The 15,227-nt window shown below is 59.0% G+C and overlaps 2 protein-coding genes across 3 annotated transcripts in view; both read right to left on the reverse strand.

The window, feature by feature from the left end:
* Positions 1 to 8,088, reverse strand: part of STAB1 (stabilin 1) — a 25,970-nt gene extending 17,882 nt beyond the window's left edge. Inside the window, exons 1-12 of the mRNA XM_008572573.1 lie at positions 7,996 to 8,088; positions 3,620 to 3,756; positions 3,167 to 3,282; positions 2,831 to 2,916; positions 2,693 to 2,762; positions 2,195 to 2,290; positions 1,818 to 1,928; positions 1,375 to 1,571; positions 1,042 to 1,172; positions 743 to 870; positions 367 to 482; positions 24 to 161 (exon numbers count right to left, since the gene is read on the reverse strand). Of these exons, the coding sequence (XP_008570795.1) occupies positions 24 to 161; positions 367 to 482; positions 743 to 870; positions 1,042 to 1,172; positions 1,375 to 1,571; positions 1,818 to 1,928; positions 2,195 to 2,290; positions 2,693 to 2,762; positions 2,831 to 2,916; positions 3,167 to 3,282; positions 3,620 to 3,756; positions 7,996 to 8,076 (1,407 nt within the window). The 5' untranslated portion in view covers positions 8,077 to 8,088. The remainder of the gene's footprint in view (positions 1 to 23; positions 162 to 366; positions 483 to 742; positions 871 to 1,041; positions 1,173 to 1,374; positions 1,572 to 1,817; positions 1,929 to 2,194; positions 2,291 to 2,692; positions 2,763 to 2,830; positions 2,917 to 3,166; positions 3,283 to 3,619; positions 3,757 to 7,995) is intronic.
* A 2,184-nt stretch (positions 8,089 to 10,272) lies between these two features.
* Positions 10,273 to 15,227, reverse strand: part of NISCH (nischarin) — a 34,785-nt gene continuing 29,830 nt past the window's right edge. The window contains exons 17-21 of one of the 2 annotated variants that reach the window (XM_008572553.1): positions 13,756 to 14,209; positions 13,153 to 13,324; positions 12,560 to 12,688; positions 11,868 to 12,029; positions 10,273 to 11,512 (exon numbers count right to left, since the gene is read on the reverse strand). In XM_008572553.1, coding sequence (XP_008570775.1) covers positions 10,902 to 11,512; positions 11,868 to 12,029; positions 12,560 to 12,688; positions 13,153 to 13,324; positions 13,756 to 14,209 — 1,528 coding nt within the window. In that variant the 3' untranslated portion in view covers positions 10,273 to 10,901. The remainder of the gene's footprint in view (positions 11,513 to 11,867; positions 12,030 to 12,559; positions 12,689 to 13,152; positions 13,325 to 13,755; positions 14,210 to 15,227) is intronic. The other variant, XM_008572554.1, reaches the window with a different exon arrangement.

Consider the following 15,227-nt stretch of genomic DNA (forward strand, 5'->3'; position numbering starts at 1 on the left):
CCAGGCTGAGGTCCCTCTCTTACCATAAAGCGGTTGAAGGTGACAGTGATCTCCTGCCCCGCCAGCGTCCACCACCTGCGTGTATTCTGGGCTCCAGTGTCCTCCAGTACATGCTGCCCTGCGATGATGTGCTGTCTGCAGAGCTGCTGGGCAAGGGAGGCCTGCAGACACAAGGGGATGGGGTGCCAGTGAGCCCATGGTGGGCCAGTCCTCTTCACGCCACCCTTGCCCAAGCAGAGGAGGTGACAAGATGCCTCCCAGGCCTCAGGGCCTCAAGTGTGGAGGGGGGACTCTCTCAGGGCCCTGAAGACTGGGGCAACGTCCAGGGCAGGAGGAAGGGCCAGTCTGCCATGGGGAAGGGCTCACATTCATGGTCCTGGAAGAGAGGGAGGAGGTAGAGAAGGTGGAGGAGATGAAGGAGGTGGATGGCACCAGCACGGTGAACGGGCCCGATGTGGTGAGGATCTCCCGGCAGCCCTGGTCTGGGGGGCCAGGAAAGGGAGTCAGAATGGGTCTGGGGAGACCCTCCAGCATCAACCCTAGGTTTGTGGGAGTTGGGGTGATGGCACTGGGGATTGGGGGCTAGCTCCCCCTCCGTCATGCCGCCACCGCAGCCCATTCTTTGCTTCTGCAGCTGTAGGGCAGGGAAGCAGGAATCTCTGCAGAGCCTGCCCTTCCCTCCCTGCCAGCTCTGCGGGCGTGCAAGGGGCGGGGTCACGGGCAGGCAGTGGGGGTCACACACCCAGCATGGCGACAGCAACTCTCAGCCGCAGGAATACCAGGCCTGTCTGTCTGGCCTTCTGCACCTCGTGGAGCAGGTGTCCGTAGCAGGCACGCCCATCCCCCACCTCGCCCTCCTTGCACACACAGCTGAGGGCCCAGAGAGAACCGTCAGGGCTGCCGGCTGGTCAGTCCCTGCCTCCTAGCCCTCACCCACCCCTCTCCGCAGGGCCTTGAACTGAGGGTGCACACGTGAGCACAATTGCTCAACCCACCCTCTCTGCTTTTTCCCCAGCACCCCCCCGAGGCCCCTGTGCCCACCTGGTCTTCCCATCAGGGGTCACCTGGCAGGTGGCTGACTGGTCGCAGGAGTGGGGGAAGCAGAAGGCGAAGCAGCCCGCAGAGGCATTGTTGTTGATGCTGACCAGGCCTGGCTGGCACAAGCAGGAGGCCTGGCCCCCAGCAGAGCAGGAGGGGACAGCACATCCTAAGCACCCCTGGCATCTGTTGCACCCGCAGAGCACTGCTCGGCTCCACAACCGCCCTCCAAGAATAGGGCTGAGGCCCCCAGAGGGCCTGTGACTTGCCTAGGGTCCCACAGCCAGTGTGGGTGGGTGGACCACAGGGTAGGCCTGGTCCCCGCCCCCAGCTCACCTTGCCTGGCTTCTGGTACAGACATAAGGTAGAGTTGCTGGGGCAGCCACCCAGGTTGCTGGTGCACGGGTCCTGAGGCAGACACACCGTCCCATCGCCATGGTAGTTTTCAGGGCAGTGACACTGAGCCTGCCCATTGGGGCTCACCGAGCACTGGGCCAGTGGGTAGCAGGGTGATGGCTTACAGGGGTGGGGAGCTGCCAGGGCAAAGAGAGCCCAAGTGAATCGAACACCCAGGAGCCCCGTCTGCTCCATAGCCTGTGCCAGGATGGCCACAAGGTGGGGTGAGCAGGATGACCGAGGCCTTGAGGACAGCTCTCTGTCCTGTTGGGGACAGTTCTCCCTCTGTAAATGGCCAGATGACAGTTGCTGGACTAAAAGGATGCCCTCCCAACATCTGCCCACCCTGAGTGGGGTCCCCGGCCTCCAGGTTACAGGCTCACCTCGGCATTCGCTGCCCTGCCAGGTGTAGCCTGGCAGGCACCTGCAGGTGGGGGCTTCTGCAGAACACTGGGAGTTCTGAGGACAGCCCAGGGCCTGGCAGACCGGTAGCTCTGAACAGAGAGGAGAGAGCACTGCGATGGCCTGAAGCCCCAGGTTGGGGAGGAACACAGGAGCGAAAGTACTCTATCCGATTTGCTGTGTGACTCTAAGAGAGTAGGGCCCTGCCCTCTCTGGGTCTCTGGACAGTAGAGGTCCTGGATGACACCCTGTCCCCCACCCCAGACTGCAGGCAGAGGTCTTGCTGAGGCTCAGGCCCCATCTCTCACCCACCTGGCCTCTCCTGCTCTGGACCTGCTGCACGAGAAGCACTGCTCACCTTGGTCACAGTGGGGGCCAGTGTAACCAGCAAAGCACAGGCAGCTTCCATCCCCACGTGGCCCATGGCTGCACACACCATGCACACAGCTGCACACTGGGAAGGATGCAGAGAGACAGGTGGGACTCCAGCCTCACTCAGGCACACACAGGAATATTGGATTCCTGCTCTCCATGTTTTCAGAACTCAGCTCCAGCAGGTATAACCTCAAGGGTACAAAGCTATTATGCAGGACCACAGGGGTGGTCGGAGCCCAGAGAAGGCACTTGTCCCAGACTGGGGGTTCAGGGAGGGCTTCCTGGAAGACTCTAAGGAGAACAGCATGTGCAAAGGCCTGAAGGCATGCTGAAGCAAAGCACGTGTTCCTGAGAGGAAATGCAAGGCCGAGGGGCTGGGAGGGAAGGCTGAAGGGATAGGTGGGGGCTGGTTGTAGGGATTGTGTCCCTGTGGGCCCCCAGGTGGACACTGGCCCTGCCCTCCTGCCTTGCAAGCACTCACCTGATTGACAGTCAGGCCCAAACCGGTTGGGGTCTTGGCACTCCTGGCAGGCTGAGCCGCTGAAGTTTTCCTAGTGGTGGATGCATCATTTCAGTGTGGCCCCTCCAAGCCCCCTCCCCAACCCTGCCCGGCCCTTACCTGGCAAATGCAGGTCCCATTCCTGGCTATGCCATCCAGGCAGATCCCGTGGCCATTGCATGGGGTCTCGGCACCCCCAGGGCACTCTGTGGAGCCCCCAGAACTCAGCTCTGTCCCCAGAACCCTCCACTTGCCCTGACCCCAGCAGCTCTGGCCAGACCCAGACTTGGCCCCTCCCCCAGGGCAGCCAGAGCTAGTGGGGCCAAGCCTTGGAGGCTCTCATTGTGTTCATTAAACGAACAAGGTGAAGGGGAACACAGGCAGCTCCTACAGATGGGGAGCCCAGGGCTGGGGCTGGGGTGTGAGGAGCAAGGCAGGGTCTCCCTCCCCACATACCATAGCACTGGGACCCCCAGTAGCCAGGGCAGCAGGCCTTCTGCACCACATCCTTCCAGCACTCTGGGCTGCAGCCGCTCATGGACACCAAAGAGTCCCCCAGCTGCACCTCGTAGCTGGGGACAGAAGGTGGGCAGTGCTTCCACCGCAGCCCTCGCCCTAGCCTCCCCACACTGGGATCTGGGGCTCTCACCTCACCACTCCTCTCTCTGCCTTGCTCAGAGCTGAGCACAGGGCCTGGAGCATAGTAGGTGCCCAATAAACCTGCCGTCTGCCCCTTGTCCTCTTCTCTCTCCCTCCCTGCCTATCTCTGCCTCCCTGGAAGGGCTGACAGATGCGTGAATAAATGAGCTCTTGCCCTCACTCTGCAGGCCTGTCAGGCTCCCCCTGGTCCCCTCCCACCCCATAGGATGCTTCTGGAAATGGGCAAGGGCAGGGGTGGGGGGTCCACACCGGCAGTTCTCGGATATCCTCTCTGAAGTCTCCCGAAGCCAGCCTGGGGGACAAGCCCGCCTCTTGACAGCAGTGCACGGGGTGCAGGGCATGTGAGTGACAAACTTGGTCTTCATGTCACAGCGTTTGGACCGCACCTGGGCCATGGGCAGAGTGTGGAATGAGGGGCTGGACCCCGGGCCTAGTCCTGACTCTGCCCTGATCGCTGCAAGGCCTAGACCTCCTCCCTGCCCCATCCTCAGTTTCCCATGAGTTCAGTGGGAATGCAGTGAGGACGGGGAAGGCCCTGAGAAACTCGCCTGCCGAGTTGTTAATGCCACCATGTGTCCCTCTTTCCATGGCCCCAAAGCCTCAGACTCTATGTTTTCTGACACGTAGAGACTCTGGCCATGTGGTTCCACCTCAGCCCATTTCAGGGGAGGAAACTGAAGCCCAGGGCAGGTAGCCCTTGTCCAAAGTCACCCAGTGAGGGTGGGAATCGAGAACTAGAACCTGCTTTCGCAGCCAACTGCTTATTTTTGCCTTTCAGTTTAAAAATAAAAAATCAGGGCTGGCCAGTTAGCTCAGTTGGTTAGAGCGCGGTGTTATAATGCCAAAATCAAGGGTTTGGATCCCCGTACCAACCAGCCACCAAAAAGAAAGAAGGAAAGAAAGAAACAAACAATAAATGACAAGGCTGACACTGACTCCATCCTCAATTCACGAGGACAGGCGGATGCCGGCTTTCAGCCATGCACCACGAGGCCTGGTTGCCACCAAATGACCCTCCTTAATCAAGCCCAAGGGCCCTCTCCACTGCCCAGGAGTCAGGGACTAAGAGCCCAGACCTGAGAGGCTGGGCTTCTGTGAGCAGCAGTGTGCAAGGTGTCTGGTCAGCCCGTTTGGGCTGGGCAGTCACAGTTCACTGAGCCCTGACTCCACGCCTGACCCACAGCCCCCACCCACAGGCAGAGACCCGGTGGTCCAGGCCAGGGTCCCTGGCTCCCTGGTTCCAGCCAAGGGAAACAAGAGCACCCAGGCTGGAGGCCCAGGTGGCTTCCTGGGGGAGGTGAAAATTGACTTAGGACCTGAAGGAGGTTGGGCAGGGGCAGTGCCAAGGGGACAGCAGAAGCAAGGCCGGGAGTGGAGCAAACAACCATGTGTGACAAGGCAGAGTGGCCCAAGGAGAGGCTGGAGCAGGGCTGGTGGCCAGGGTGGCAGGGCCTCAGAAGCCTGGGGGAGGCAGCACTGGGGACAACCCCATGACTTGGTTTGTGTTTTCATGGTCCCCCTGGCTGCTGCATGGAGAGCAGAGTGGAGGCAGAGACAGGGGTCATCACCTGAGGCAGGGACAGAGAGAATGGAGACTTGGTGGGGATCAAGAGGACTTGGGGCGGTGGGATGAACTGGGGCAGGGCTCAACAACTGGGTGGGGGATGGCAGATGTGAGGGCGCCCAGCCTGCCACCATGACATGGACACAAGTGTGCTGAAAAAAGCCCCAGCTTTGCAGCCCCATGCGCTGGTCCACAGCTCCCAGGAGTCCACCACTGGGGCTGCCTTATGGCAGCAAAGTCCCAGTAACCTGCAGCACCATTCCCTGGAGGGGTAGAATCGAAACTCATGTTTATAAGTTAGAGAAAGGGGCACAGGGAAGGTGCATTTTGATGGAGGGGAGGGTTTGGGGGATTGGGGCATGGCCTCGAGAAGCTGAGATGTTCTCATCTTGAAAAATGCTGAACACACTGTGGTCCAAAGGAAGTGAGCCCAGAACATCCCTTTCCTAGAATAAGTTACAGATGTGTGGCTTCTCAAAGCAAGAGAAAAGGAGAAATAGTGCCACCGACACTTTCTTCTGGTAAGCACGAGTGTCCCAGGGCCTCTATGATTTGGGTTTTTCCACTCATGTCTCTGTGGTCTGCAAAGAGGGAAGTTGCTCCAAGTGGCCTCAGTGTCAAGCTGCAGAGCTGGGATGTTGTGGTCTCATTCCCCATCCCGAGGCTCATCTTTGCTGAGCCAGGGAGTGACTAGGAAATTGGGTAACTCCAGCTGAGCAGCTGCTGGCTCAGGGAAGGTTTGGCGGGTGGCGGGCTCCCCTCAAGGCCACCTGGCCAGCTGAGCAGAGCTGCCAGCACGGTCACCACTCTGGCTCAGGACCAGCTCTCAGAGTAATGTTGGTCAGGTCTGAATAAGGGCTCACAGGGCAGAGCCAGGGTTGGGTGACGCCACAGGTGAGTCAGGACCCGGGAGGAAGCTGGAGCTTCGGGTCCTGGTGGTAGATGCTCACTCACAAGATACTGGTGCTTATAAATGTGTGTGAAATGGTGATGGACGGACAAGCCAGATGCCAAATGGGCTCATCTCTAGGGACCACACCTGCAGCTGGCACTCAGGTCCTGCCCTTGCCCTTGCTGTTGGTCCTGCTGAGTGGAGCGAGGCTGGATCACGTCCTGAGTGCTAAATCAGACCCCCTCTTCCTGGGGGAACCTCGGACTGCCTGAGCCAGAGGGGGTGTTCCCCGCCCATCCCCACCACCCAATTCAGAACTGATTTTACAATGTCTGCTTCCCACAGAGATGCTGCTGGGAGAAGTTGAGGGGACATAAAGTATTAAAGCCTATTGGTAAGAAGGTAAAAGAAATTGGGGCCGAGAAACCCCAAACCCAAATCCTCTGAGAGGAAAGGGACCCCCAAATTGCATCCCCCTGCCCTAGATGAGAGCAGGGAGGAGACAGGGCTGGGTTCTGGACAATGCCCCCTTCTCCCTTGAACCCCGGCTTGAGACCACGGACTCCACCAGCACGTGTCTAGCACAGAGCATTATAGCAAACCCTTCGATAATATGGGTTTCAGCTGTGCGGGGCCATTTATGTGCAGATTTTTTCAATAAATATGAAAAAAATTTGGTTAGGTATATCATGAATGCGTGACAGGAGGGCTGAGTGGCTGCGAGTGTGTGTGAGATGAGGACAGCATTGCTACTTCCCACCCCCAAGGACCCCTGGATCCTCTTCCCTGGCCCAGGCTGGCTGAGTCCCAGCCCAAGAATGCAGACTTAGGGGTGGTCAGAGCCACAGGTCTCTGACAAGGAAAAACTTCAACCTGAGGCCCTTCATTGGCCCTTGTCCCCATTGCCCAGAACATGAGGAGGTAGCAAGGATGTTGAAATTCCCTTGCATTGTACACATGGGGAAACTGAGGCAGGGAGAGGGCAGGAACCCAACTGCAGGGCTCAGCACAGCTCTGGAACCCTTGGTTCTTTTGCTGTCACTGTCACCTTCTTAGCCTCACATCTGCCCACTCCAAACTCTGGCCTGGCCCTGAAGCTGGTGAGCCCCCTACCCTGACACCTATCTGAAGGACCACAAGGACTACAAGAGAGCCTGATAGTGGCAGGGGACTTGGGTCCCTGGACTGCCTGACAGTGGGATTCTGGGCAAGTCCTTCCCCTCTCTAGACCTTAGTCTGTCCACTAGTGCCCTAGGACAGAGGCAGCCGCCCTAAGAGGCAGGTGAACTTGGCCTCACAGAGGAAGGTACCTCACCTGGGGGCAGGTCCCAGCCAGGGGATTCTATCTCCACACTCAGGGTGGGAGGCTCTTCCAGAAGCTTCAGTAGGAACACCATCCCTACCTGGGGTGACCTGCAGACAGGCAGTCTGGCGGTGGCTGGCTCACAGGGCCCTGACAGAGGGGCTCTGCACAGATGCTCAGGACCTGTCTGCTTACCAGCACACCTGGATGGGGCATTGCAGGCGGTGGTCTGGAGTGTGGCTCCAGAATGGGAATGGTCTGCCTCCCTCATCCTCAGGCCTTGGCTACTTCACGTGAACAACAGGACACACTGCCCAGAGGTCATGAGGATTCAAGGGGATGTGCCCAGGGCTGTGGTTGCTGACCGGCAGCTCTGAGGCTCGAGGGTGTTGTTGCTGGCTGCTGTTTACCCAGCAGCACTGGGAGTGAGTAACTCTCATTCTGTCTCCAGGCACTCTTGGGGCTGGACACAGCACACACACGCACACACAGTGGGTTCCTCTGGGGCGATCACATCTCCAACCCCAAGATGAGGGTCATGCAGAGACCTGGCTTCAGTCTGGGCGGGGAGGGCAGGAGGATGGGTCTGGCTGTGCACCCCCTGGCCTGCAAGCTGGGGAGCCCTGAGACAGCTGTCCACACCACACAGCCAGCGGGCCACCGATACACCCCTGCACTCCAGGTGGCCAGACACAGACCTCATGGAGGTGGGCACAACAGCCCTGGGCCTGCTCAGAGATCAGACAGGTGCTAGCTGCTCCGTGTATTCCCAGACCCGTGCCCATCCATGTGCAGTCCCTCCCTACTCCCACCACCGGCTGGCCGGGCCTGGATACCACGTCCCCCTGCAACTGGCTCACACTCACCTTCTGCCCCCTGACGAAGCTGGAGCCTGCCAAGCAGAAGGCCAGGAGGCAGAGCAGGAAGAGAACCTGGGGTGCCGCCATGGCTGGCGGGCACGCTGTCGGGACAGACTTGGGGCAGCTGGCGGCGTGGAGAATGAGCTCTGGGAGGCAGACACGGGGCAGGCAGGCGGGATGGGGCGGGCAGGCGGGATGGGGCGGGCAGTCGCCTTAAAAGCAGCCCGGAGGCCCCGCCAGCTCACCCCCTCAGGAATCTGTCAGGATTTCCTCCTGCATATCAGCAGCCTGCAGGCGGAAGAGAAGGCGCTGGCTGCTGACCCCTGCACATGGACAACCTGGGTCCTGGTCAGGGCTGCCTGGCCCAGGACCACCCGCCCAGCATCACAGCCTGGAAGCCCACCAAGCCCACCATTAGCCACGGGATCTACCAGAGAATCTAGGTTCTGTCAGGGGTTCTGAAGCAAATTCAGATGCAAATATGAGCGCCTCCCCATCTACCTGCTGAGCCCAGCACATTTCATTAAGAGACTCTGAGGGTCTGGTCGTCAGGAGGCAGGGCAGCCCTGAACCAGTCTGTCTGACCCTGCCTCAACCTCTTCAATTGCTGAGTGTGCCACAGGGCTGTGACTTGCTGCCAGGCACCACTTGCCCCAGCCACTACACCAGCTGGTCCTGCCCCTCAGCCACCACCACTCCGGACCCCCCATACCGTCCACGCACCCCTCCTCTCCCTGCTCCCGGCCCCTCGCTCCCGGGACCATCCTCCGCTCAGCAGCCTGTGCCCCTGTTGACTTCCCACTGTCCTCCAACCCCCTCTCCATGCTGGGCTGGCCTCTCTGGCTCTCCCACTTTGCTCTGGCCACTCGGGCCTTTCTATTCCTTAAAAGCGAGGGCACTTGGCACATGCTGTTGTCTCAGATTGTCACAGGCTGGCTCCTTCTCATAGGTCCAGTCTCAAAGACTGCCAGTCAGAGAGTGTCCCTGATCCAGGCTGCAGGGTCGCCCTACACCTGGTTTCACCTCCTCATAGCACTGGCCATGGCTAACACTGGCTTGTTTATTTTCTGTCTTCTCCACTGGAATGTCAGCTGTGGAGAACAGGCATGGTGTCTGGCTGCTACACATAGTAGATGCTAAATACAGATGTGAAATGAATGAAGGTTTTTATTATCCCTACTACTGGTGGGGAAACTGAGGCTCACAGTGGCTAGGTAGCTTGTCCAGGGTCTCTCAGTGTTTCAGATCCAATCCCAGGTCTGCTGCCTGCAGAGCCTCCCCCAGGAGGTGCTGCCCTTATGGACACAGGCTGGGGACCCTGGTCCACGTCAGGCTGTGGGGCCTCTGCATGCCAGGCCTGGACATGGTGAGCTCTGCCCCTGGTTGCCACCACCCCCATTCCAGAGGGTACAATGGAAATGGAAATAGGCAAGAGCTGACCACAGAGCCTGGTGGCCATTTGTAATGCCTTTGGTAAAGGCCTGGTTGAGGGAAGCTGGTTGCCCCACCTCCTCAGCAGCTTGGAAGGGCCATTGAGCTGGCCTTTGAGGTCTGGCTGGGGGAGGCTGTGAGTGGGGAGATCCTCCCCTTGGTGATTCCTTCCATCTCCTGTCCCTCCTCCCACTCCATGGCCCCAGCTTTCCTGAAGGTGATGGGTCTTCCAGGATGGGATCCCTACTTCACTGCCCCAAAGGAAAGCTGGGGAGCAGAGGCAGGCCTGGGAGCTGGCCTGTCACTCTCTACTTACCTTCCCACAACCCTGCCTGGCCCAGTGGGCTGGAGGCCCTGGGGGCTGAAGGTTCCGACTGGGCCAGGATGAGCCAGGTGAGTACACTGCAGGCCCTGCTCTGGGGCCGAAGGGTGAGGCACAGGGCTGGCTCTCAAAGAAATCCCAGGTCTTACCTTCCTGAGGCAAACCCCATCTCTCTGGGATGGGCCCTCCTCCCCTGTCCACTGCCTAGGTCCAACTCCCCACAGGTCCTCCCTGCTGCCATTCAAAGGCACAGGGGCAGTGGGCTGGTATGTCAGGGGTGGCCTGAGGAGTCCCAGACTCTTCTCATTTGCCCCAGGTTTATGGTTTAGCCATAGCCCAGCATGGCCTTGTACAGAGAGGTCCCTTCACACCTCCCCAGTTACCAAGCGTGTGGCTCCTGGAAGGCTGCTCCCTTCTCCTCCTTCCTTTTCCCCAACACCTTCCCCTCCTATGTCTCCAGGGCACCCTTCCCCACCATGCCAAGCATGCCCTCTGGGACCCCAGTGACCCTTGAAACAGAAGACACAGGCTGTGGCAAACTGCTTTATTGGAATAGAGAAAATAGGCAACAGGAATCACGTTTGGTGCTAGCAGCTTTAGGTCCCTTGCTCCCACCCCTCTGAGCCCCAAAGCCTGGGGGACCCCTGCCCTCATGGGGCTCTCCCACTTGTCTGGACCAGGGGAAGCCTCCACTTGGAAAAACCACACGAGGTGGGAGCTTCCAATGTGCATTCTGCTATCAGCTTCATAATTAGCAGCAGAACGCCCACAACAACGCAACAGCAACAAAGAACTGGACTTGACACTTCAGGAAAGGACAAGTAGAACAGTAAATCAGGTCCACAGTGCCACGTGTTAACAACAGTACTATGACAAGATACGACACTGGTGTGCCCGGCCATGCCACTCCAGGGGCTGGTAACGCACCCACAGGAGGGTGATGGCATACAATAGCCCTGGGGGGGCCCTGTGTTTTCACTCCCAACAGTGGAAAGAATTAAACTGAACACGCACCTTCCATTCTCTCTGAGGACAGTCAAATTAAGGTACCAAAAGGGAGGAGAAAACATTTTTAGGAGGACAAAGAAAGCCCGCCTCCCTGCTCCAAGTAGGCGCCAGGGTGGACACGGCAGATGGCAAGGGCTGGCCGTAGCCTGGGCTAGCCGGTGAGCTCAACGGGCAGCTCGCGGCCGCAGAGGGCCTCCCACTGGCGGGCCAGCAGTGAGATGAGCTTCTCTCGGCTCTCAGCGCTGGGGACAAACACCTGCCACTGGACTTCCTGGCCCTGGCCAGCCCTGGCTGGGCCACCTGGCACCTCCCCGAAGTGGTCCAGGGTGACACTGCCCATGAGGTCATGGCCCTGCACATCATCAAAGACGAGGGTGAGGGCCTGCGGGTAGGTCTGGTAGCCCATGAGCACTCGGTCCAGGTCCCGAACGCGGCGGCCGTCGTCCAGCCGGTACCTGTCTCTCTGTGGCGGCTCTTTGGCAAACTCGGGCAGTGGGTAATGGACGTAGTCCTCATCCAGGAGAAAGATCTCGACACTGGTAAGCAGGAGTGTCTTTGGGCGCAGTGGGCCCCTGCAGCGCCCAGGTGACGGCGTGCCCACCTGGAAGGCCTGCACGTACAGCAGGATGCTGAGGGCCGGGGCATTCTCCAGGTCAGCCATCTTCTGGGTCACAGTGAATGTCAGGTCCCCAATCTCCTCCTCGCTGGGGTAGGTGAACTTGACACGGCTTGAGTGGATAAGCTCGTAATTCTCCATCTTCCCTGCGGAGAGATGCCACCAGGGCTGTAGCCTGGAGTTGGCCTATGGTGGGGCTGGGGGAACCAGTGGCCCCAAGCCACCCAGAGACCTCAGCATGAGAGAGGCAGGAGAGGGTGCACAAAGCCCGCTCACTCAGCAGAGCCCCAGAAGCCAGCAGCCCAAAGCAGACATATGAGACGTGTCTGCAGATGGCTGAGGAACTGCTAGGATGGAGACTCTGCACTGGAACAGCCCTACATAAAACCCTGGTCAGCTAAGTGGGAAAACAGAAAGTGACAGAGACAGAGGCAGAGAGGGCGCTGGGGCCCATGACATCCACTCAGGTGGTCTGTTTGTAGTCTGAGCTGGATGGGGTACCTGTGGTTTTGTTCCCAAATTCTGAGTAGAAGTCCTTGTCGACAGGCTCAGGTGAGGGCGTGCGCTCCAGCGAGGAGAGCACAGCCAGGAGGTGCTGGAGGAAGCGGTGGGTCAGGTAGCTGTCCCGCGTCAAGCACGTGACCACCTGTGCTGGGCAGGAGCCTGCATGAAAGAGGCTGGTCATGGTCACAGGCCACCACTCCCCCAGCCCTGTCCCCACCTCCCTGGGAGCCGCTTTATTCCCTAGTGAGTCTCAGCCTAGATCCGAAGCCTAGAAAGCCAGGGCCAGGATGGCCCACACGGGGAAGCATCATGGGGCCCAGGGAAGCAGCCATTTCTCAGGCCGGAAGGGCTGAGACATTTTTCTGGAAGGGGATACAGAGGCATTAGGGAAAGAGTTTAGCTTTCTCTCTGCAGGAAGTGAGTCAGAAATGTCCTGCTTCTGAGCCCAGGGCCCGCTCTGCCTGTCTGTCCGTCCGGGCTGGTGCTTGTTGCACACCCCGCCCCCCAGACGGGGGCGAGAGTTCTGCAGTCTCAGCAGTTCCTGAAGCTGCTTCCTCCTGCCCTGGTTAACTGGCTCATGAGCAGAGATAACTCTGCCTATGATAACACATCCACACATGGAAGATGAATGCCCACTGGTGACACTGGCCTTCACCCCCAAACAGGACAAAGCACAGTGGGTCACTTACCCGTCAGCCGGAAATACTGGTCGAAAAGCCCAACATTGACTGACTGCAGGTCGCTGAGTTTTAGAACAAAGCACTGGGAGATGTGGAAGGGACTGTTATTATAGTCGGTGTTTTTCTGATGCCAGAAATCTGTGACAGACAGGAAGGGACTGAGTGTGGCAGTGGCTGTGGCAGGCGTGCATGATGGTGCCAGGTATGCCACATGTCCAGCAGGAATGGGTCCCCTTGGCTGGCCTGGCCTATTAAGGCCTGGTGAGGAGCCACCATGGCCTCCACATATGCAAGGACTCATGTGCAGTGTGACCTGGGGCCTGAGCCTGGTCCAGCTCAGTGGAGTCACCAGGCCATTGGCTAAGGCTCCCTCTCACCGAGGCCCAAAGGGGCAGAGCTGACCCGTCCCTCCTCATCACTGCCAGTTCCCAAGCATTTGCTGGGCTCTGCTCGGCATGTTCACATCTGGCCTTATGTCCCTCAAGACAACACCAGGAGGGAAGTGCTGAAATCCCTACCTCAGACGAAGGACACTTGGCCCAAGTTACTGCTGCCCGAGACTACACAGCTCGAGACAGCCCCCAGCCTGCCCCGATGCCTACCCTGCAGCGGCTCCGAGAAGTAGCGGCGGAGGCCATCATGCAGCACGAAGTACACAGCCTTGGTAGAAAGCAACACGCAGGCGGTCACTTCCAGCCCCGGGGTCTGGTAGAACACCACTGAGGACCACATGAGGTGCCTCAGCTCCTCGTTTTCCACCTGGAGACAGAAGGGCTGGGTTGGGCCCACAGGAGAGCAGGACTGGGTGGGGGTACATGCCTTCTTTCCTCCTAGACCCCACCTGAAAACAGACTCCTGGGCAGGGCACCTCCTCCCTAATACCACCTGTCAGCCCCACCACCCTGATGACCTTGGATGGGAGATGTGGGAAGCTCAGCTCAGCTGAGGGGTAGGGTCTGTCTCCACAAGGGGAGGTGGTGACATAGAAAACAACGGGCCAGGAGAGGGCAGCTCATGAACTCCCTACCCAGGCCTCAAAGCTGTGAGCAGCTGAAGCCCAGAACTTCTTAACATCAGAGAAGTCTAGGACCTGGGGCTGGCCCGAAGGCAAGCCCTGCCTCATCCTCAGCACCAACCACAGCCAGAACCCACACCTCTGTCCACATAATAAGCGCCAGTCAGCAAGAGGAGTGCCCGGCCACTACCTCGGCAATGCTGCTATGGAAGAGCTCGATGATGGCGTTCCCCCGCAGGCTGGCGATGTGCTGGAGTGACGGGCAGGCAGGCAAGTGTGAGGGGATCTGATTCTCCTCTGAAGTGGACTGGATCAGCTGTTTGCTTGGGTACAGGGCGGGAGCCTCAGCTTGTGCCAAGACCTCTGTTGCAGCTGGAGCTGGAGCCGGGGTCTCTGCTGGGGCCTCCTCTGGGACCAAAGCTGGAGCGGAGGCCTCTACTGGGGTTGGGGCTGGGGCTGAAGCTGGAGCCGAGGCCTTCTCTGGGGTCTCTGCTGGGGCTGGAGCTGGGGCCAAGGCTTCCATTGGGACTGGTATCTTTGCTGGGCCTGGTGCTGAAGCTGCTGCTGGGGATGGAGCTGGGATTTCCACTGGGGCCAGGGCCTCTGGTGGGGCCTTCTGGGGATGCTGGTCATTGCTGTGCTTCCTAATCCCCCCAAGAAACACTATATGAACACGTAGTCCTCAAATGAAGATTCATTTCACATGCACAACCTCAGAGCGTCAGGGGAGTGTGTGCATCACACACCACCTCTGGGGTCACTGGGGGATTTCACCACCAGGTTCTCTGTGGGAGGATCAAACAGTAGAGGGAAAGTGCCCAGGCCCTCTCTCCAAGGAGGGAGATGCGCAGATAGTGGCAGAGCCCCAGGGCTGAGCTAGCCAGACACATCTAACATAGGCTTTGGCCCATGGACTGAAAACTCATTTTGAGAAGGTGGCAGAGGTGTCAAAAATGCCAACCCAGGCCGGCCCGGTGGCGCACTGGTTAGTGCGCCGCTTGGGAAGCGCGGCGGTGCTCCCGCCCGAGGGTTCGGATCCCACGTACAGACCGGTTCCCGCTCACTGGCTGAGCGAGGCGCGGGAGCAGCACCGAGGGTTGCAATCCCGTTGCCGGTCCCCGGTCCGGTACGGGGGCAACACTGAGGGTTGCGATCCGTTGCCGGACACGGAAAAAGATAAAAGACAAAAAAAAAAAAAAAAAAATGCCAACCCAGAGTCCAGAGTACTGACCAAGGCATACAAGGAGGTAAGAACCAAAAACTCAAACTGCCCCTCAGTTTGCCTTTGGGGCATCCTCAGGTGGCCCGGGGTCTCAGCCCACTCAGTCCCCCACTGTACGTAGCCGCAGCCCACATGGCCATGGCCATGTGGAGGCCTTTGTATGCCATCCTCTCAACTGGACCCAGTCCAGCTGTTGAGAGAGATTCCTGGGGCTCCAACTCTGCCCTTGGCTAAATATCCCAAGAAGCCTCTGGATTGTCCTCCTGCTGTCCTAGGGCAGAGACACATCTGCTGGGGTGAGACAGGGCACCTGGTTTCTCCAGTCCCCACTGTGGACAGGTTCCAGCCAGGCTTGGGGGTGGCAAGAAAATGAAGACAAGATGCCCAGCACTTGAAACCTCAGCACAGAGGAGGGAGATGAGATGGCCAAGCAGGGCCAC

This window comes from Galeopterus variegatus, unplaced genomic scaffold (genome assembly GCF_000696425.1).
Source record: "Galeopterus variegatus unplaced genomic scaffold, G_variegatus-3.0.2 Scaffold806, whole genome shotgun sequence".
NCBI classification, from domain to species: domain Eukaryota; kingdom Metazoa; phylum Chordata; class Mammalia; order Dermoptera; family Cynocephalidae; genus Galeopterus; species Galeopterus variegatus.